Raw genomic sequence first — 23,423 nt, 5'->3', positions numbered from 1 at the left:
GCAAGTTTGTAAACCGATCAAATTGTAAACCCGTAAACAATTGTTATAAACGACGAAACCATTGATCGGAACTCTAACGGTTTGTCTCACTTCATTGGGCAAGCGATTCATTTTCTTGCCCATAAAATGGGATAATCTGGGAACATTAGAGCTATCATTAATAATGAGTCCCAGGAGCCGGCCCACACTTGAAACGGAATTATTGCCTTAATGTTGTACTATTTGGAACCAGTTTCAGGCGTTCTTGATACAAAAAGGGGAGCTTTACAACGTTGAAAAACAACAATACTTACAAATTGTTTGTAAAAAGGGAGGAACAAAGCATTAGAGAGATATTTCAAGGAGCGATAGTACTCCGCAAAATAATGAAAAATTGCTAATAGACCAATGGTCAAAAACGCACCATTTTTGGTATACAAGGTGGCACATTTTTAATAGTTTTAATAATTTTGATTTCGTTTAGATTTATTTCTATTTTAAGAAATTTTACGAAATATTACGAATTGCTTCAGATAGATGATAACTGAGCCAGATGATTTTTTTAATTACTCCCTATACGTTCATAATTTGCATCGATAGTTTGTTTCGCAGATTCTACGAAACCTGTGACAGACACGAAAATATTGCAAAAGACCAAAGAGCTAAAGAATTGAAGAATTAATTTGAATTTAGTATTAGAATTCATATAGGGTGTTACAAAAAAAAAGACATAAAGTATAAAATAATACATGACCCAAAAAACATATTATAACATTCTGCATATAACTACCGTGATCTTGACATTTTGCTGTAAAGATTCTTAAAGAAAATAGGTGTTAGAAATTTTAAAAATTTAGCTCAAACCATATTTGAGAAAAACGCAAAATATTGGAAAAATGGGAAATTTTGCCACCCTGTATATAAAAAATTATGCGTTTTTGACCATGGATCTAGTAATATTTTTTAATTTATTTTGTGGAGTACTTTCGTTCCCTAAAATATTTCCATGACGATGATATGTTACACCTTGTATATCGGAGATTTAATATTCTAAGTTTTCGGTATCATAGTATTAGAGTTAGTAATAAGATAATGACAAGTAAACTGACCAGTGATCATGAGAGGAAGCACTGTTGAATGAGGTTACTACTACCTTCGCTACTAAATGGACAAATGTCGGGGAATCCCCTTTTGGGCTGGGAGGAAAATGGACAGTCGAGATATAGCGTAGAGGTGCGGTCAAATAGTAGTAAATTCCTTAGTTTGTCTGTCTAAATTTTATCAATAAATTAACATTTATTAATTATTGAGAATGTTCCCAATATTATTCCGACATATATTTCTTTTCGAAATTCTAGTGCTTATCATCGTCAAAATTTATCAATAAATCTTCACATTCATTCTCTTTCTCCTCATTATTATTCAAGCACTCTTTTTGCTCACCAGCAACAGTTTGAAAACTTTTTTTAATACTAATTTGAGGCCTCCTTGGGGGTCTTTAAAGATCTTAAAAGCCTGGAAAAGTATAGAATTTAAAACAACCCACTCCAAACTTAAAGCCTCTCAAAAGAGGTATTTTCATATTGATAAACTTATCTCAAGTGGACTAATTCAAGTAAGCGCAATAATTGATTAATTATATCACTGCTATAAAACAAAAAAAATCTTATAAAAAAGTATTATTAGTGATTAAACATAAACATGGTCAAAACGTGTTTTCTTTCCTGCTTTTTTAGTTTGTCGCACTAACTTTCTCCATAGACCAGAACTTTGCAGCAGATTTGCCAACAAATTATGATTACTACACTAAAAGAGGTGTCAAAATAGATCTAAATGTAGATCAGAGGTACTTCCAGCTTAATGGAAAGAATATTACACTCTTCAGTGGGGCTTTCCGTTACTTTCGAGTCCATAACTTTCAGTGGAGAGGGAGATTGAGGACGTTGATGGCGGACGGGTTGAATACTGTTGAAACATATGTCACCTGGAATTTGCATGAATTCCACTCAGTATATTTTGTCAGTTTGTTATCTCAGTCATTCGCTGTTCTTCAATAAACTAACCCTGATTGATGTCTGATGGTAATTTAGGAAGTTCCATGGTAAATTCCTGTCTTTTCGGAATGGCCATTTAAAACTACTGTGTCAGCCTTAAGGAGATCACGAACTGATCTGGCTCGGAACGGCCGATTCGGCTAACGACAATTGGTATGTTGTGCCATGCATGTAATTAAAAATGATGGTACGAACTGATTCGGTACGGCAGATTCCGGCTCAGCGAAGCACCCAGTCGCTCCAATGCATGTGGTTTTTTACCATGAAGGCATCCAAGTCCATTTTGTGAGACATTTGCTTCTCAAAAATTAACTATATCTTTCAAAAATTTCAGGTATTTTCAACTTCGGAAATGGTGGCTCGGACTTCGAAGAATTCCTTAACATTGCCGAATTCATTAAAATCTCCCAAGAAGAGGATTTGTTTGTCCTAGTGAGGACAGGACCTTACATTTGCTCTGAGTGGGAATTTGGAGGTAAAACTTTGAAATTTCCACCAAATAGAGTCACAATAATCACATTACATCGTCTTAAGGCCTTCTAAGTTGTCTTTTGCCTGAAGAAGGAATTAAAGTGCGCATCAACGACTCAGTTTTCGTCAAGTGCTTCTCAAAATTCTGGAAAGCTTTTAGTTTTTTTGGAACCTTTGTATTTCACCAATGGGGACCCCATTATCGCTCTTCAAGTTGAGAATGAGTATGGAAACACTGGAAATTTGGATCTTGATTACTCGCGTGCACTAGTCCAGGTAGAGAAGTTCATGACTGTCAGCAAAGATTAGTGAATCATGAATCATCATAATTCGCTAATTTGTGTATATTTTTTGTTTTAGATCTACAGAGACAATGGAATTAAAGAATTTTTGTATACTCTAGACCCACTAAGTGTGGGAACCAGAGGAGCTTTGCCAGATAAGCTATTGTCGACTGGAAACTTCAATAACAACCCAACAGACAATTTGCAGCAATTGGACAGTTTGCAGACCAGTAAGCCGACAATGACCAAGGAATATTGATCTGGTGCTACGAGGTTTTTCGAGTTAAAACCGGAATAAAATTAGATTTATAGGCTGGTTTGATTACGTCACTGAAGATCATCGTACAATCTCAGTCCAGGCTTACAAACAAGTCCAGGAAGAAATAATCGTTTTTCCGGCCTCACCGTACATTTACGTGTTCGTGGGAAGTACCAACTTTGGGTTCACAAATGGTGCTAATAGTTTGTATGCTGGGTTGAAAAATTTAGGGCTGCAACCTGATATTACAAGATAAGTGGTTGTTCAAATATGATCTCATTTTCATAAACCATTGCTAGCTATGATTACGATTCTCCTATCACTGAAGCCGGTTATATTACTGAGAAATTCAATGCAACTGCTGAATTAACTGAAAAATATTATCTAGTGAAGACTAAAAATTTAAAGGTTCCTGAAGTAGCGGAAAGAGTGGTTTTAGATGATGGCCAGGTAGTAATAAAAATTAGAAGAAAGTTACGGTTCGCTTGATAAAACATTTTAGATCACAAAGCAAATCTTGCTGTCGGAGCTCATAGACACTTTTTCAGATAAAATATTCAGTGAAAATGTGCTTTCAATGCAGCAGCTGCTAATTAACAACTCTGGTGAATCCAGGTTAATTTCCTGGAAAAAACCATCTAATGTTAACATTTTAAAGGGCGAAACTCCGGGTATAGCGTATACAGAAAATCTGGAATAGATCTAGAGACGAACTCTGAATTGGTCATTAGTGGATATGTCAGAGACACAGTTTTGGTCCTTGTTAATGGAAAATTGCTGATTCCAATCCTTTCCAGCAAAGACGACTTAAACAATTTTGGGCAAGTATATTTACCCTTAAAAATGTCCCAAATAACACCTTCAATGCTAGGTATTAGAGACTGCAAAATTCCTCTATTACACAGGCTAAAACTGCTCTTAAAGACGCCACTCTGGATTTAGTTATTGAAAACAATGCCAGGAGCAATTACGGGGGATTAAGTCAATTCCAACAATTTAAAGGTAAATTTACTTCAAACAAGACAACTATTCAATGAGCATTTCTAAGCTTAATTGAAGATGTTCGAATTGAAAATAAAGTTGTGACCAGCTGGGAAATAGTTCCTTTGGAATTCAAGAAATTCTGGAACAAAGCACTTTCGGGGTGGCATAAAATTCAGGAAAGAAGAGCAACCCCTGCTTTATACAGAGTTAAAAATAATTATTTAGTTAAGTAGTAACACTCAAAAACTAATTTGTAGATCAAGTTTGCTGCCAAAGCTCCTTTGAGGGACTCATACCTGAATATCCAGGATTAGGGGAAAAGAATAGTGGTAATTAACGGTTTCGTTTTGGGAAGGATCTATGCGGTGGGCTCTCAACAGACTCTTCACCTATCAGCTCCATTGATGCGAGAGGGGGAGAATAAAATTGTAATTTTTAAGCATTTTTCTGCCTTCGAATACGTTAAGTTTGCCGGTAGTCATATCGAGGGGGTTTGGACTTATATTCATTGACGTAAGTGTTATTGATTTGAAGAAGTGAGATATACAGTGTGGAAGTTTTGGATGGAACAGTCCATATAACTAAGATGTCGAACATATGTGGCTAAAATCCTCGGATACGTCGATTTTTATTTTCCCTTGCAGTTTTTTTGATGGTAAATTCATGTATACAGAGTAGTCTAAAAATCAGGTACGACCACCAACTTGGTTTTTTCAAATGAAAACACCTATTTTTTATTTCATTTTTGAATTTTACACAAAATTCTAAGTGTGTTTCATGTCCATGTCCTATATCTAAACGCAACAGTCTATACTCTACTGTCGCTATTGGGTGCCCTAGAATCCTCATTGGATGATGGAGACCTACACTCAATTTCCAAAAAAGGTAAATGTTTGGGCCGAAATAGTTGGCAACAGAATTTTAGAACCCTATTTCAATGACGGAACATTTACGGGTGAAAAGTATTTAGAATTGCTGATAGATCTTGCTGCTGCTCTTGTTGAACTATATTCAAATGAGAATCATCCTGATGTTCCCAGTGATACTTTATGGTTTCAACATGATGGAGCACCCCCTCCTTATCACATTGATGGTAGGACTTATTTAAATGACATTTTTCCTGAACACTGGATTGAGAGATGAAGGGTAATTGAATGGCCGGCACGATCACCTGATCTCACGCCTTTAGATTACTTTCTATGGGGTTATCCTTAAGAGTAAGGTATACTTTAATCAACCAGCAACCATCAAAGCCTTAAAAGAAAGAATCCGTAATGAAATAAGAACAATTACAACAGCAATGCTTCAAAATGTCAGAGGGGTTCATTCATTATTTTGCTTACTGTCAAGAAGTAGGTGGGATCCAATTTGAATATTTAATTTAATTGTTGCTTGTTGTTATATTTTGTATTAAATCGGTCTTTTTCAGGGCCAAAGAAATTTTAAACGAAATTAACAGTTTTTATTTTTGATATGTTTAACCGTAAATTTCTCGAAATCTGTTGTGTTTGGGTATAGGACATGGTATATGAAACACACTTAGAATTTTGCCTAGAATTTACAAATGAAATAAAAAATAGGTGTTTTTATTTGAAAAAACAAAGTTGGTGGTCGTACCTGATTTTTGGATCCCCCTGTATACACGAATTTACCATTAAAAAAATCGCAAGAAAAAATAAAAATCGATGTGTCCGTAGATTTTGGTCGCATATATTCGGCATCTTACTTATATGGACTGTTCCATCTAAAACTTCCATACTGGATGTATATTTTGTTGGATTAATCTTTCGAGGTCGGATATTCAAAATTGATTCACTTAGAGAGGGTGGTCTAGGATTATCTGAAGAAGGAGGCTTCTCTGTTTTTCCCCGTTTTTTTTCCGTTACTTTAAAATCAAATGAAAAATGTCGATTACAGAAGACTTCTCTGAACCACCACGATTCCCCCTTAAAAAAATTTAGGGAAAATGCATCAAATCTTAAGAGATAGAGCAGAGTGGAGGTGAGCAGAGATGTTGACGAGAATGCAGACGACACCTACATAGATGACATGCGATAAAGATGTCCAATGTTGAAACCAGACATTATGTCCTCGATAAATATTGTTATCATTTATTCTTTTTCCTCTTTCAACTCTCAGTTGAAGCCTATCAAATCTGGGATTAATTCTAACTGAAAATACATATTTCCCCATGGAGAAGCATCACTGTCCATCAACATTAGATATAAAATATTTACCGCATGCCCAATATAACATCGAATCCGTATTAAAATGATTGATTATTCGTGTTTAAAGCCAAAATAAATGAGAGAGCATTCTGTAAAAGAAATGTGGCTTTCTCTCATTTTATGACATTTTCAGCAGCTGCTGGTCGCCTGTCCAGACTTGTCTCACTCCATTGAACCACACAACTCGTAATTGCTAGTATCATTGCGCCTAGAAATGCACCCTAATCATTAATTACAGGATACAACAGCATATACGCACAAGACAAAAGCTTGGTCTAACAAAACATGGTGCTTACGAATTTAAGCTAACGGTGAGTAATGATAGCGAATTTAAACACGAGATTTCCATTTCAGTCCAAAGTTACCTATTAAATATGGGAAAAAGCTTGAAAATGCTTAAATCGCTTGATTTATTGGCTACTTTAACAGTTTGTTTTGAAACCTGTGCCCATCTGTTTACTCATTCCTATAGATCTGCCGGTGACTGGAAGATGGGGTTCTCCTTCTCTTTCCCTTATTTGCTGATAAGTTTAAAATGATACTTTCTTATTTCTCAAAAATTAAAGCAATAATCACCTAAGAAAACAATGTATTTTTAATCTTTGAACAAATTTTTTTGACATTGTGGTGAACGCATGTTCGAAGTTCTTTTTTTCACCACAGATTTAGACGTTATGATGTAACACTTTGCATTGAACGCCATCTAAATTTTCTCTTGTTGGTGCTGATAAGGACAGTAGAAGACATAATAGGACGATTTGGTGCCTTGCCCGGCGGGCCACTTACCCCTAATGAGGAGGAATTCTAGTCTAGAAGAATTCAATGTTCAGTTGAATTGACTCGGTGCTTTATTCGATAAGGTGAAAGTCTTGAATTACTATGATTGATTGATTCGCGCGGAAAATGAGAAAAAAGGCACATTATATTGAATTTTAAATTTTCATTTCTCAACGGTTTCCCCATAGGCAACTGTTGAGAAGAAACTATATTAAAGGGAAACAACAAACTTCCTCAACAGTTGTTCGAAGACGTGAACTTTAAGCAAAATAAAATCAGCTTTGCGCTTATTACCTTTCCAGTTAAGTCTTCCGAGCAAACTATTTCACACACCAGCAGCTGCATTAAATTTGCAGGAAACTCTCCCTCTAATAAGCAACCGCTTACATGCTTTCTTATCTCGAACTATTAGCAGTCTAGGCGAGAAGCTCGACTTCATATTATTAAAACACTGTCTTGGGAGGAACGAATGATTTACGGCCTGGGTTTTATACTAATTAAAGTTTCCTGAGAGATGTTTTTAGCTTCTTTAATTTCTAAACTTGCCCCACTGGAAGTTATTAGGATAAAAATTTTTAGATGCAGTTGCAGAGTTTAACTTGAAGAAATCGTTTGTTGCTTCTCCTACATCCCGCCAAAACGGATATTACAGGTTCACACTGAACGCGGTAAAGTCATTTTCAGCAAAGTGCTACTAATTTTACCAAATTTTGAAATACAGTAACGTGGCCAAAAACAAAGACTTTAAAAAAAAAATCCAGAAATTGCTTGAGAAATTTACAACAAACTCAGTTTCAATCACCCGATTCCTGAAATTCTCCGTCTCTGCTTTTGCTTCTCATAAAATAATTTATTTTCAGAGACATCTATCCTCATCTCTTTACGCGCTATTCCAGCTTTCTTTAGTTTCTCATTCCGTCCATTTGTGTGACGATGACCAAGCTAACTAGCAAACTTCTACCACAAAGAACCATTCACCCGGAATAGAATTTATACATTTCCAATGCTCTTTACGAATTCCGATATAAAGCAACCTGGAAAAATCCTGGCCAGAAGGTGATTGATTTATTTTGGTTCACATTGTTTACCCGATTTGATCTCGGCTGCGAATAATGAAAGCGAGTGCAAAAGTCAACGTAGTAGCTTTATTTGATTTACCGTTGTAGCGATTTTTGTTTATCTGTTGATATTACTCATTCTGTTGACTGACAGGTGTGCAGGATGTGTTACCGATACATAGCTCATTGAAAACTGCAAGTATCTCGTCAATTCTCGCTTTAAAGTTCCACGGGGAAAAGTCGTTGTGCATATACCATCATTGCTTGACAAAATGGTGAATTACCATTTAAGGAGAAGTCGGCCATCTTGTTACAGTCTGCTCCCAGTAAGTGTTATAACACGGCCAAACTTATTCCGTTGAGTGACAGGTGTGCCACATGTGTTGCCGATGCATAACTTATTGAAAACTGTAAGTATCCCTTCAATTCTCGCTTTAAAGTTCTATGGGGAAAACGCGCTTTGTGTATATTATCATTGCTTGACAAAATAGTGAATGGCTACTAGAAGAGAAGCCGGCCATCTTATAACTTTTTATTTTGATACAATATTTTGTCTAACGCACCGCCATCTTATTGTTCGTGGAGTCAATTAATTGCAACAAAATGGCGGATTTTTTTCTTTTGCCTGTTCCCAATTAGCGGTGACTGGCAGTTTCCTTTGCCCTTGCCACTTTTGTCGTTCAATATGTGGTCTGTCGTGTTCCGCCTGACGCACCGCCATCTGCTTCTTCATCTGCATCTGCGCAACAGCTGATTGGCAACAAAATGGCGTTCAGTTTGCCGATCTATTGGCGGCCATCATGATCTACGTCAGTAAAAGTAGCAGAATGATCGGTTGATTGCGTTGGACTTATTGCCCTTGAAGTTATGCGTGTTTTGCCGAACACCTTGTTACTCCCAGCTCTGTCTAGGTCTAACAAAACGGAGGGTTTATGTATTTGTATCTAGACTACAAAAAGATGTAAAATGGCGGCTTCGAGAGGGTGTGTAAAACGTAACATGCAATAACTGAATGAAACAACAAAAGTCAAATAAATTTCGTGGGAAACGGCATTCTTTTAACTCGGACTCAGTCGCTTTATTTTTAATATAAAGATATGCGCCACCGGGAAACACAATAAAATGGCGCTGGGGATCCGGTCAAGATAATTCCGGGCAATTTGAGCCCGTTGAAAACGAGAGACTCTGAACAAGTGTCTAATTGTTCAAATAGACCTTCCACTAATTCTGCAACCCTTCTCTTGCTCTGTCTGCCAACTGTGTGTGCTGGAAATTGCTTTAATTATAAGTATAGCTCAGCTACAACCGACAAAGTGGGCGTAATTTGTTACATTTTTAGTGCTGGAGCTGGGAGACCGATTAAGCAGTACGGCTTAATTGGAGATGCTTAAAATTATCTGCAGCTCAAACTCGTGATATGAAAGCCGGCAAGTCTGGATTAACTCGAGGGAACTGTATAGCTACAAGATTGAAACTGAGGAGAAAACAGAGATAAGAATGCGAGGAGAGAGCTTCCTTCGTATTACTTTCATATGCTCGCCCAGGTAGACTAATTAAATCTAAATCCTTCATGAATTTATCCGTTTATTCTCAAAATTCGCTCTCCCTGCATAGAGCCGTGGGCGGAGGCACTCTAGAGGTCTTATACATAAAATAATAAAATTCTATTATCTTCAGTTACCGCCGCATGTCCCCTATCTGTCCATTCTCCGCTTCATACTACTAGCTCAAAGCAATCAAGTTCATCTTTTAAAGTTGTGAATCTCATCTCTGCGTTTTCTTTATATCGTCTTCATATAGTTAGAGTTGGCCTAGGTGGATTGGTCAAATCCAAATCTTGTATAAATCTGTTGAAGTAAACGCTATTACGTACTGATCCTTAAAAGTTCTAGAGCCTTCTAGAACTTTCTGTGTTCCAGGCGCCTTTCTGACATCTCGAATTGCAAACAGAACCTCCTATTTTTCTCTTAAATTTCCTAGACATTTCATCCTTTGTCGTAATAACTCCTCCGGAAACACACAACGCGCCTCGTCATTTCCTGGGGATTTGGTCGACATAATCCTGGCAAAATGGGGATTTCTGGATAGGCCTCGACCGCAAACACATGTCTAATTGTTATATAAAGCAAATCGTCCAATCACGTCCCGACCTTCATTACGTGCAAATTTAAATGTCGGCGACATTTTGAACGTGGGATTATACAAATATTTACCCTTGACTCGTTAAACGTTATTTTCTACCCTTAGAGAGTGAAACCTTTTTCAAAGCGGTGCGGAACTGGAAGGGGAGTTTGCTATAGAGCGCCTCTTTAAATGGGTGCTAATATCAGGAGAAATTCGGATTTAGGAAGTTATAAAATGTTAAAATGTGCAAAAATCCGAAGAAGTTTCCAAAATTCTGACGAAACTCTGCCGTGTCAGAGACATGAAGTAATAGACGGTAGTCCATTGCTGCTATGTTCTGCGGGAGAGAATTTTTGTTAGCGCTCAATTGATAGAGATTTAAACTGTTCCATAAAATTTAGGAATATGGTCAAATCTGAATAAATAACAAATAGCATGCTAGTAATATACTTTTTTGTATCGCTTCTCAAAGCGATAACAAATAATATAAATAAAAAAATTAATTTTATTGTTATGTATTTCACATTTTTCGTTTAAATACAATCAAAACACTGATATCGGATGTCATACCATTTAGGTGGTTCTTGTTACTTTACTTGATTGTACAAAGGTATTCGCATATTTTTATAAAAGTTTGGAGAATATTAAGTTCAAGGGAACAAAACAGGGCTGTAGGTATATTGTCAGCTGGATCAAAATAACAGGATGTTGCCCAATTGTTCCAAGTTTTTCGAAGCGTGATATCCAGACTGTTAATAAAGTTTCAACAAACTGGACACGTCGTGGAAAGATGACACACACGGACGACCGAAGAAAATCCGGCTGCGCAAGACCGACTTATTACAGTTTCTGCGCGAAGAGAAGTCCTCTCCACATGTAAGCATTTGTCTAGTAGCCTATCAAGCGCTACAGGAGTCCAAGTTTCCGTTGAAACAATTTGTTACAAACTTAAACCAGTAAACATAGTCTCGAGATGCCTTTTAAGAAGAGTTCTTACCCAAGAAAATAAACTTGCAAGACTAAAGTGGGCAAGAGAGAACATCAATTGGGGTGAAGAGTAGCGTTCTGTATTTTTCACGGACGAATTCGGATTTGGCCATTATTCTGGTAGTCGGCGTGTTCATGTCTGGACAAATTCTGGAGTATGGAGAAACTTTAGAATTGTACAAAAAGTACATTTTTGTAAAGGGGGCACAATAATGGTTTGGGGCTGAATTTGACATGCTGGGAAAAGTGAGTTGTACGAATGTAAAAGAAACAAGAATTCACAAATCTGTGGACATTATCAACAACATTCTGCCAAATTTTCAAGCTGCTATAGGAGAAAATATCCCATTTTTGGACAATGATGCTCGACCACATCGTGCAACAAGATGCGATTGAAAACGTAGGTATCGAATATTTATCGCTTCCGTCAAGATCGCCTGACCTTAACCCTATTGAACATGTGTGGGACACATTGCAAAAAAGTGTTGAAGAACATCGACCATGTCCCTAAACAATACCACAGCTTCGAGAACTTCTTCCACAGTTATGGGAAAATTTACCACGAAACAAAACAAATCATCTCATTGAATGTATGCCAAGGCGATGTGAAGCAGTTATAGATGTTAGGGGGGCCATACGACATATTTAATTTTCGAGATGTAGTTTTTATATTATTTTTGATTTTGTAAAAGTTCTTTATTATTTTTTTGGTTTTCTTAAATAAATTAAAAAATATCATCAACAATAATTTTTTACTTATTCTTTGACAAGGGTTACAAAAAAATAATTCCTGTTGTTAACTCTAAGCAATATCAAAAATATTCTAATATTCCTAGCTTTTGTGGAGCAGTTTATTTGATGAGTAACAATTAACATTTTACTGGAAATATTTCTCATAAAATAAAAATGAAAAAATAACTCTTACAAGGGAAATTAATGTACCATTGGTGGAAACAATATTCCGCATGGCACATACATCAGGATAGTCTTAAAAGGATAAGTTTGCTCCTATTTTAGCTCAATCCTGTAAATGAAGGGAACCACTAAACTAATTCTACTATAATGGCAAATATTGCCCCTACAAATGAAGGATAGTAGAAATGGAGAAGTACCTAGCAAAGCCATGATGATTTTCTCGCTAGAGGTAATGTAACGCGTTCGGTTCCAGGAAAATGTTTCCACCTTTCTTTAAGGATTATTTATTCGTTACATTTCTTGTAAGACGCCCATCTAACGCTTTACATTCAAGTCGAAGAAAAAAATTCGTAAATTTCACAATTTATTCAACACGAATAAATTTCAACAGCAGGGAATTCGGAAACAAGGAGCTCCGAAAGCATTTGGGAGTCTCCGCGGCGATAGAGACGACTATTGTTTCTTTATCATCAATTGATAGTTTGAATTTATTTTTGTGTTTACTCGACTTACTGTTTGTGTCATCAGAAGGAATTACTACATGGTGAGTATCAGGTAAAATAATATCAATTGATGAACTGACTCAAACGACCCTTTTTATACTACATCCTCCTATGGTAAATAGGAAAAGGAGGTCTGAAGCTCAAGGGGAACTAGGACTTTGAGAAATTTGTGTTCCGCGACAAGTTGCTAATCATAAAAAAATCTAATCTCCGTTAGAACTGCAATAGTCATAACGGCTCAAGTAAAGTAGGGTCTTGTGTCAACATCTATTCTTACGGTTAATATATAGTTGGTATAGCATGGATTATTCTGGAGGGTTATTCCTTTGGGGATCAAAGATTTATCTGCACCTCCACGTGGTGACTCCTGGATACCTCCTTCCCCGAGTCTGGGTAAACAATCTCGGGGGAGGGAGAGAGAGAGAGAGAGAGGAGTAACAAATGCGGAAGGCAGAAGGATGGATGTTTAATGGGTAAAACAGGGGAATGTTTGGACTTGGGTCTTTTAAAGGAACGATCTACTGCATCATCAGAAATCAGAGCAAATACGACAGGAAAGACCATAGAAGATCAAGACGAAATGACGAAGGGACCAAACATCCAAGGACGGCCATATAAGTTTGAATGGCACAACGCAAAGAGAAACATCTTAAGAGAAAATGCAAACATGCAGGAACGATTTTCATTGCCGAAGGAAAAAGCAAAAATTTCTGATGGTTGTATATATCGAAAATGGTGGCAACACGTTGGGGGACCAGAGGGACATAAACAAAGCGGTCTGAAGGAGGAAGACTGCCGTTGCTGTGCAACTTGAAAGTGAAACATAAATCGAAAGGGCGAAAAAAGTACAATAGGATCAAAATGATCCAAAGAGACAGTAGATGTTTTAAAAACTTAACAGATGAGGAGAATCAACTAGCAGAAGACGAGTGGAGTAGATAGTAGCTACTCGCAGTGCTCTAACCCTGACGATATATCCCTTAGGGACAGTTTCGGAGCTGGAGAAAGATCTTTCATCTCGAGATTTTTAGAGGATAGGCAATTCGGTGAAACCCACACTACCCGGTCACCAGAGCATCAGGCCCGGTGCCCTTTGAAGATTCTCTTCGTGACAAAAAAAAACTTATTTTGAGGTCTCCAAAAGCTTCTTATCTTCCTATTTTTTCACAAATAACGTGCGAAAATTTCCGAATCCTGGCAAAATTGCAATTTATATTTCTAAAATTCTCATAGATTTTAAGCTTTCTACTAGTATTGCATAGGGTCTTTGCCTCGTAGTTCCTCGTTAATTTCCCAGCAACCTGGCACTTATTGGAAAATCAAAATCACCCATACATTGTATTAACCTGCAACTGATGCGTCGTGATCCCGCACAGGTATTGAATTTTTTGATTCAATGGAAAAACTTCCATTAGCAAATCATAATGACCAGCAGAAATCCATTATCAGTTTCGAGCTTCAATGCGTAAATAATAACAGCTCCGATTTATGAACGTCGAAAAGCGCCGAATAGCGTATTATTTAATTTTGCTAAATAATAATTTATCCTGGAAAAACGCCTATAAACTACGATTATCCGCATGCGAAACTGTGGCTGAAGGCAAATAGGCATTCGCCTGGATTTTATCCAGATTCGCAGTACGACTGTTGTTTCGGGGAAAATGCAATTGATGTGAATTAAACTCGATGATCCAGCTTTAAGGCATTAGATTTTTGGCACACTCAAAACCGTGACGTACCTCGCGAAGATACTGAGTTTGAACTGGACACTGAGGTGGATCTGTAATAGGGTGGGGAACCCGGTGGTTCAGGTTTTGATAGGTTGATGGTTGACCCCATTCCTCTGGTCACATCCGGGGCAGGTGCAAACATTCGTTCATCCTGAAAAGGAGAATAATTTTATTTTAAAAAGTGCCTTTTTGAAAATACCAGCTAGGGGAAATTTTCATTAACGCGGCAAGAACGTAATAACTGTCAAACAGGCGTAACAGGAGTCTATTTACTAAGAACTTAATTTTGTTTGGTATTCATCGAAAACGTTGTTGGGTCCGGTGGAAGGATGTGGTTTGAAGAGATATGAGGGACCAAATGTACAGTGTTGGCCATAAATGTAGCAACTTTCTACAAATTAATCTTTTTACATCCCTTTACTATTTCCAGAGCATTTCTTTATATTTGTTAGAATAGATATTGATAACATAGCCGATGTTTACTCTTTCATTCAATTTAAATGATTTTTTTTCAATTGTTGACTGATCAAAAAGATAGCAATTTTTACTCTTTCAACATTATATTTTACTTCAGTCGTAAAATTTGGTATATCTAGTGTTGTAAACGATTTAGTTGCATCGTACAGGGTGTTCAAATAACGGAGGACGTCGGCTGTATCTGGGAAACTACTCATTATCGGATCTGGAGAAAAAAATATTATAGCTAAATAGGCCATGAGATTGTCGGACCCTATTTTTTCGAAGAAATATTGAAAGGCACTGGTTATTTGCAGTTTTTGCGTAATGAGTTACCAGTGTTATTGGAAGAAATTGATCTTCAAACACGACGGGAAATATATTTTCAGCACGATGGTTGCCCAGCGCATTTTGCTCTTAATGTGAGAGAATTTCTGGATGTTACATTTCCCGGGAAGTGGATAGGCAGGGGAAGTTTATTTCCATGGCCGGCGAGGTCGCCAGATCTTACGTGTTTGGACTTTTATTTATGGGGTAGGTTAAAAGACTTAGTTTTTCAAAGAAGACCAACTACAAAAGAAGACATGAGAAATAGAATCCGAAATGCCGTAACATCAATCACCTTAGGAGAAATCCAAACTGCAATTTTTTCTACAAAGGAGCGACTTCGATTGTGCATTGAAAATAATGGGAAACAATTTGAGCATCTTAAAAATAATTAATTATTTTTTTATTTTAATGTTCTTCTTTTAATCTTAGTTATTTTTTGAAGTTATTAAGATTAAATTAAACCGTATTTAAATAATAGTCTACTTGATTCATAAGCGAAGCTGGTTTGTTTCATGCGTAAGAAAACCCTTTTTTCAAACTGCAATAATTTACTACCACATAAAGATATTTGCATCGGGTTTTGACTATATTAAGCAGAAATTAACGCTCTTTCGAATGGTGCAACAAAAGATATACCCTTCCATTTAAGTTTTCTGAAATAACTTGAAAAATTACCATATTTTTCAAATTGCGCCCCCTAACGCTATTTGTGTCACATTAACATGAAGTGAGATAATTGTCACGTCATAACTTGCAAAAAGACCTTTCCAACGAGGTATTACAATGTAGTTTTATGTTTAGCTAATGTCGATAAAACTGAATTTTTTGAGCTGACTTAGAAGCTTCCCTCACCCTTCAGTTTCAAAAAACTCTTCCTACAAAAGTTGTGACATATTGTCTCAAAAATTGATATTTAATGTTTAAAATATACATTTTCCAGATAAATTTTACTAAAAATCGTCTTTTATTGATTTGTCATGTAAAAAACGCCCCCTAACGGCATGGTTACGAACTTAAAAATATTTTCCAGCGATTTCTCATGGCCTATTTAGCGATAATATTTTTTTCTCCATATCCGATAATGAGTAGTTTCCCAGACACAGCCGACGTCCTCTGTTATTTGAACACCCTGTACAATGGTTGTTAAAACAATGAGTCGAATTAAAACAATTTCAGAAGATTTAAGGAAGATTGTAATTGAGCGATTCAATAATGGCGAAAAACCTATTGAAATTAGTCCAAGTTTGGGCAAAAATAAGTCGATAATTTCTTGAATTATTGCAAAATATAAGAGTACAGATATCATTGGATCCCTGGGAGACCTAAAATTACCTTCGGAAAAACAGATCACTCGTTGTTAGGATTGCAAAACAGAATCCATTTCTGTCATCAACTAAAATACTTGGCCAAATAATAGAAATAGGGGTAGAAGGTGTTAATGCAAGAACTGTGCAAAGAAGATTAGTGGATGCAGGACTATTTAGTAGAAGGCCAGCTAAAAAAAAACACTTTTATCCAAGAAGAACGTAAAAGCCTGATTACATTTTGCTAAATAGTACGAGTGAACTCTTGAGCAACGGAGAAGAGTAATTTTTACTGACGAATCCAAGTTTAACTTGTTCAGAAATGACGGTATAAATCATGTTAGACGTCCTGTAGAAAAAAGACTAAACAAAAAGTACAATGCACCAACAGCTAAATGTGGCGGCGGATTGGTAATGGTGTGGGGATGTTTCTCTGGTTATGGAATAGGTCTCTTTCAAGAATTGTGAGAAAGATGCATAGATTTATATGTAGAGACATTTTAAGAGAACATCTATTACCATATATGGGTGAAAAAATGCCCCTGGAATCGTGTTTTTGGCAACACAATGATCCCAAGCATTCGTCGAAGCACGTCAAGAAATGGTTAGTAGATGAAAAAATTGCCATTCTGCCTTGGCCGTCTCAAAGCCCAGATCTAAATCCCATAGACAACATGTGGGAGTTCGTTGACTCGAAAATTCGTGACAAAAAGTAAATGATTCCTTCCTTGAATTAGAAAACGTCTGGGAACAAATTAGTGAAGACAGTATTAATAAATTAATTTTGTCAATACCCAAGAGATGTGAAGCTGTAATTAAACAAAAGGGTTACTATACTAAATATTAACTAAATATGAAATTTGGTTCTATTTCGTAAAATTTGTGTTATAGAAAATCTAGAGAAATGTAACAGTTGCTATTTTTTTGACTAACTAAAAATTGAATTAATTTCTTAATGCCTTGTTGTATGATTTTTTATTATGTTTTCTTTCAGTACCTTAAAAAAATTGTTAAATAATTATTAAAGAAAATACATGTTGAGTTCTCACAATGACATTCCCAGTTTTATTTCAGTTTTTTAAAAGTTGTTATAGTAAAACTCGGCTATAACGAACCTTCAAGGGACTTGGCTTGTTGTTCGTTATATGCGAGTGCTTGTTATAGGCGACCGACGAAAAAAGATCGTTGATTTAAGATTTTTATTTTAACCAAATGTCAAAATATACAATTTTCCGTTGAATACGATTTTTTCAAAAACAATACTGCATGTTCCGGCTTGAAGACTCAATTTTTTATCCTTCTTGACAGTTAAGTTTAACTGGATGGTTCACTCGCGGGTTATTCTGAGTTTTATAGTCTCAGAGACACTGTTCGTGAAATAATAACTTTCACTTTTTAAACTGAGGTTTATTGTACTTTACTGCATAATACTAATGGAACAAAGGGTTATTATTGAAAAATCGAGTAAATTGTCAACTGAGTTAGAGACTGAGCTCGAGACCTTTAGTGTGGTGTCTTGAATCTGAACTAACTTTTGTCTCAAGAGATCAGCTTGGGAAAAGAAAAAGGAGACATAATTAAAATTTCTCCTAAGTTTGTCAATTACTGATACAAAGGGTGTAAACTTATAGGCTAGACTAAACCAAAATAAAATAAAATCAGCCATCACTTTAAACGCTCTTAGATGACCGCCAGACTAAACTTAGACCTATGTATTGACGAATTAAGCAGACCAGAGGTGTTTGATAATAGGTATAATTATGAGTCCTAACAAACGTAGAATTTGTCCCTTTTTTCTGGCTTGCTAGTTTATAAAACATCAGGTTGTTTTCACGCCGCACCCAGTATATTGTTGAATATTTTAAATCTACAAATTGCAGGGAATACCTCCCTACTATACATCCCACAGCTGTCGAGTCAGTCTTCGGGCAATTTCATCTTCCATGATTTCAAAATTTCGGCATATGATTTTCCGACACGTTTGGAGCAAAACTTCTACTGTATACTGTATATTATGCGATTTTTAGAATTTGCACTTATCAAGGTGACTTTGTCCACATAAAGTCCTATACCCATCTCTTCTAATTTTAGAGTAATGTAGGGATTAATAAGAGCGTCCCTAAACCTAAACAAACTGTCCAATCCCTTTTTCTGAATATTCGTCGACCTGTTATGATTTTCATTTCGATGCTTGATCAGGCCCGTACTTAACAAATCGTCACCAACATGTCAATGCAACAATGGTCCAAAGATGCGTATCCAGAATGTAAAAATTGATTGTCTCTTTGTGAACGTTGCAATATGAAGTTTTTTGATTTTCTGTTCAGATTGGACGTGATTACTCGTCTTTTTGTCGACATTGAGAACAATAAGTGTCAATCAAGCATGTAACATTTGTCTTTCTATAATAAATAACGTTGCATTTGATTGTTTGCTTTTTCTAGTTATTTGTCAAGTTTTTCGATTTTCTCGGTGTTTTATGACCTGTGTTATAGTGGTTGTAACTCACGCTGCGTTCTCTTCACATTAAAGCATCATAAACAACATTTATGAGAAATGCAACGCAAGACCGATAACCTCATAACAAAGCGTCTCTTTTAATAATAGATCCCATAATGGGCTCCACAGTACCTCGTTAGCGTCCATCCATGTGTTTCCTTTATTCATGGAACGTAGGCGGAGAAGTTATTTTGCGACAATGAAAAAGGCCCTTTCTCTGTGTTGCTTTTCGTGTAGCTCAAGCGGCAACATTTTTTTGTGTGTTGACTTAAAACCGCTTCTCGTGCCTCTCAGATATTCGGCCCTTTGTCCGGTGATAATAGAAGAATGCCCGCTGACATTACTCTTTTCATTTTATCGAATGCGGACAAGAAGTACGCCCTGAGGATTAATTATTCCAGCACCCATAAGAGCCAGAATGAAATTCCTGGGATACGTAAACAAATGATCCCATAACTGGGGTTGAAACAGTTAGGTCTGAGCATTTACTGCAGGGCGTCCCCGATAATTGTTTGATAAGGGATCGGGTGTTAACCAAACCAGCTAAGAATGATAATAAAGGTCAAGACGAGAAACAACCAGAAGCTGTCAGGAGGATTTATCGTTCTTGGAAATAAGTTTATATTATGGGAAGTTGCTGGGGTGGAAGAGCTTAATGGAAGTCGTCCATAAAATCTTACTGCCAATTTGAAGAGCGGTTTATAAATTACATTACCGATTCTGGTTTCAAATACTCCATTGAATATCAACGACATTTGCATGATTGAAAGCCTATAGAAATGCATTTGCTCTAGGCTATATAGAGGCGAATGATTAATAAACCCCGCAAAGCACACAATCCTGATACAAACTTTAAATTAACGCTAGTCTAAGATGTGTTTACTTTACTTTATCTTTTCCATTTCCTTTTGTTTTGCTTTATAAACTTTTAACAAGCGCTCAGTAATTTCAAAACTACCTCGGAAACTTGTTCTATTTATCATGAGGTACTATTTCATAGAGCATTACATCTGGTGAGAAATAACGCAACTTTGGCCACACTCGTAAATTTCAGGATAATAAATTTTTAATGCAGTGATGCCAGGATAAAGCATAAGACTCATATTACGAGTCTTTGAAGAGTTGGGATCCAGCTGTCGTTACATCTTTATGAGTGTTTTTAAGGGAACTTTGAACTTTTGAACTTGCGGTTTTAGTGTTACAATAGAGGAAATATGAGGTTCCTTGTCTGCCATTCATGGTAAATTGGAGAACATTTTGATACCTATTTTGGTAATTTTGAAGGTGCTCTGTATTGAACATGAGTTAAGGTGCATTTCCCAGATTTTGAGGCCCCACCCGACTCGTCCAGGACGATACATGCTCCACATCAGTCGATTAAACCTAAAATGAACGGCTCTTTGAAATAAACTTGAAAAATTCTGAAGGTGTAGGAGATAAGTACCAACCTACTTTGGTATCTCGGGAATCCATACAGCAATTTAATTAAAAATATCTGAGAATGACTCTTCTTGGAGAACTCTATGTTGAATATTATTGGACCGTCGGCGATTCTCGACTACTTTTCTCCATAACATTCAAAGAAATAAACGAATTGAGTTAGTTTATTCAGTATTTTAAGGTGCCACATAGTTCGTTACTTTAGCCAGAAAGAAACCTCCTCGGACCTTACATATTTAACTTATAAATTTTTTAACTTTACTGAACCTCAAGTAAACTCGTTGGACTTTCGACGATGGCGCAGTACTTTTATTCATAACATCAAAGTAAAGTACAGTATGGTAATGAAGTAAGTGCATAACGAATTGCTTTGACTAAAAGTACACCTTTTATACTCTTCAATATCGGAGCTGCAATTTTTTTCACTTTGTTGAACCTCAAGTAAACTCGTTGGACTTTCGACGATGGCGCAGTACTTTTATTCATAACATCAAAGTAAAGTACAGTATGGTAATGAAGTAAGTGCATAACGAATTGCTTTGACTAAAAGTACACCTTTTATACTCTTCAATATCGGAGCTGCAATTTTTTTCACTTTGTTGAACCTCAAGTAAACTCGTTGGACTTTCGACGATGGCGCAGTACTTTTATTCATAACATCAAAGTAAAGTACAGTATGGTAATGAAGTAAGTGCATAACGAATTGCTTTGACTAAAAGTACACCTTTTATACTCTTCAATATCGGAGCTGCAATTTTTTTCACTTTGTTGAACCTCAAGTAAACTCGTTGGATCTTTGGTGATATCCTACTACTCTTACGTATAACTTTCAACTACATTGGCGAATTGGGTTAATATCTTCAAGGCTTTAAGCCAACACATGTGGATTGATTTGACCAAAAATAAACCTTATGGACCTTTCAATATCGGACTTGCAATTTTATTCACTTTGCTGAACCTAAAGTAAATCCGTTGGACCGTTGGTGATGTCCCAATACGTTTATCTATAACTTTCAAGTACATTAACAAATTGGGTTCATATTTCTGGTGTTTTAAGAGACGATATAGTTGCTGACCTTGGGTAAGTACGAACCTTTTAGATTCCTCGATATCAGAGTTGTACATTTTCAAATTTTTCCCACTAATCTTTTTGGACTCTCGGTGTTGCCCTACTCTTACTCATAACATCCATCAAAAGTAGCGAAATGAGCTAAGATTTTCCGTGATTGAACTATACGAATAGATGTGTCTGACGGTCAAAAATCACGCTTCTAAGATATTTTTTTTTGGAAATTTTCGGAGTTATCCCGAATTGAGTCGGCAATTCATTCCCTACTAGGCCGCAATGGTTCTAACCCTACTATGATTACTTCCAACACATTTTACAAATCCCTTTGCAACATTTCCCCCAAAAACATAGAGGCAATTTCCTTGACTGAAACGAGAAAAAAGTCCTCTACAAATCCACTCAAACAATAAATTGCCAATATAAGCCCGTATTCCAAGCTGCCAGAGTTAATCGCGGAAAAACTCTGAAACTGTCAACCATTAACGACGATAAAATCATATCGGAAATAAACTGTTATTACGCTTTGGACATGACCAAAACTACCACTCTCCGAATGAGAAGTTCACTTTATTGCTTCGAGGGCCAATATGTTGGAAAATATTAATTAGCAATGAGAAGAGTTAATTAATAACAGTTTAACGCACTATTTCTCTTGCTTTTAAATTTATTACAAAATTGCTCAAACAGAGTATGATTTGTTATTGAAAGTTTGATTCTCCATTTGTTGACCCCATAAACAAATGCATGGAGACGCAGTTCCAAAAATGATTTAGGGCTTTAGGACCATGAATTTCTCAGAGATGTACTTTAAATGACACGAATTATTGCCAACATCCACTGTAAATTGAGTTTGCTTTGTCCACAGTATTTTGAATTTAGATTCGGATATTTTTTTCCCATTCCTCTGGTTACGTGTATATTTACTCAGTTTGTACATTCACAATTGAAACTCTACATAACTGCGGCTCCGTTACACACTGATTCGAATTTAAATGTTCCATGTTAACAAACATTTGCGATTACATGGCCCACAATTACAGTGGTAATAACACAAAACGTGTATATTTCGCTGCTGTTTTAAATTACTCAGGAAGGGTGCAATTGAACTTGTTTCTCTACTCAGGCTTGGAAATATGAATTTTTCCATCGACATGACGCGTTTCCTCACACTATTTTTTTTACTAAGAAGCATATCTAAGTGAGTAACATGTTTCCTCATGTTTCATTCACAGCTCAGATAGTTTCCAAAATTAGCGAATGCTTAAGGCCCAAGCAAATAGTATTGATTAAATCTGCCCAGTAACAATTTCGTTACTCATATTTCAGACTTCCCAGGCACGATATTTTATTGTATGGATATCCCAAAAACGGCAAAGGTCTGAAAATAAACGGCCATCGGTAACAAAGAACTTAATTAAGGGAAAAAGTCCTGGGGCTGACCCAATTCCCAACATCTACCGACCAACTTTGCTTTTGGATTTGGGTAACGTCCACTAAGGGTGTACAAATAGAGATATTACTCGCATTTCATTTACATCTGCTGTAGTTCCCGTTTACTTATCTAGATTGTTGGGCTAAAATGTCGGCCATTCATAATTTATTATTGCCATAAGTTTATGGTAGATGAAGCTGGGACAGCGAGTTGCAATAACTGGAAATTGAAAACTCCTGTCCTTCGTTGCTCTATAAAGAGTGATCATTAAAATACTTTTTGACTATGAGTTAACAGTTTTTCCTTGTTTCATTTAAAATTTTACGAAATTGAGCAATTGTCATCAATATTTGTTCAACATGTTCGTTCATGAACGCAATTACGTTTTTAAAACTCCAAAAGCAAAGAAATGAAATGCAAAAAGCACTAAATTCGCTTTTTCCATTTCACTTTTTTTATTAACTGTTCGTTCACCATTATATCAAGATTTTTTCAATCTCTGGGAAAAAGTATTAAATTTCGACACATTACGTCTACAAT

The 23,423-nt window shown here is 36.3% G+C and overlaps 2 protein-coding genes and 2 pseudogenes across 2 annotated transcripts in view; 1 reads left to right on the top strand and 3 right to left on the bottom strand.

Annotated features, from left to right (window-relative positions):
- Positions 1 to 23,423, bottom strand: part of LOC136419317 (uncharacterized) — a 209,836-nt gene that overhangs the window by 63,514 nt on the left and 122,899 nt on the right. The gene's annotated exons all lie outside the window — the stretch shown is intronic.
- Positions 1 to 23,423, bottom strand: part of LOC136419307 (dipeptidase 1-like) — a 105,930-nt gene that overhangs the window by 24,871 nt on the left and 57,636 nt on the right. The window contains exon 3 of the mRNA XM_066405539.1: positions 14,363 to 14,504. Within this exon, the coding sequence (XP_066261636.1) occupies positions 14,363 to 14,504 (142 nt within the window). The remainder of the gene's footprint in view (positions 1 to 14,362; positions 14,505 to 23,423) is intronic.
- LOC136417574 (beta-galactosidase-1-like protein 2) lies at positions 1,153 to 6,527 on the top strand (annotated as a pseudogene).
- LOC136417569 (cytochrome c oxidase subunit 1-like) lies at positions 12,764 to 13,854 on the bottom strand (annotated as a pseudogene).

The sequence above is a fragment of the Euwallacea similis genome, chromosome 2, assembly GCF_039881205.1.
Source record: "Euwallacea similis isolate ESF13 chromosome 2, ESF131.1, whole genome shotgun sequence".
NCBI classification, from domain to species: domain Eukaryota; kingdom Metazoa; phylum Arthropoda; class Insecta; order Coleoptera; family Curculionidae; genus Euwallacea; species Euwallacea similis.
This window is presented reverse-complemented; position numbering and strand designations above follow the sequence as displayed.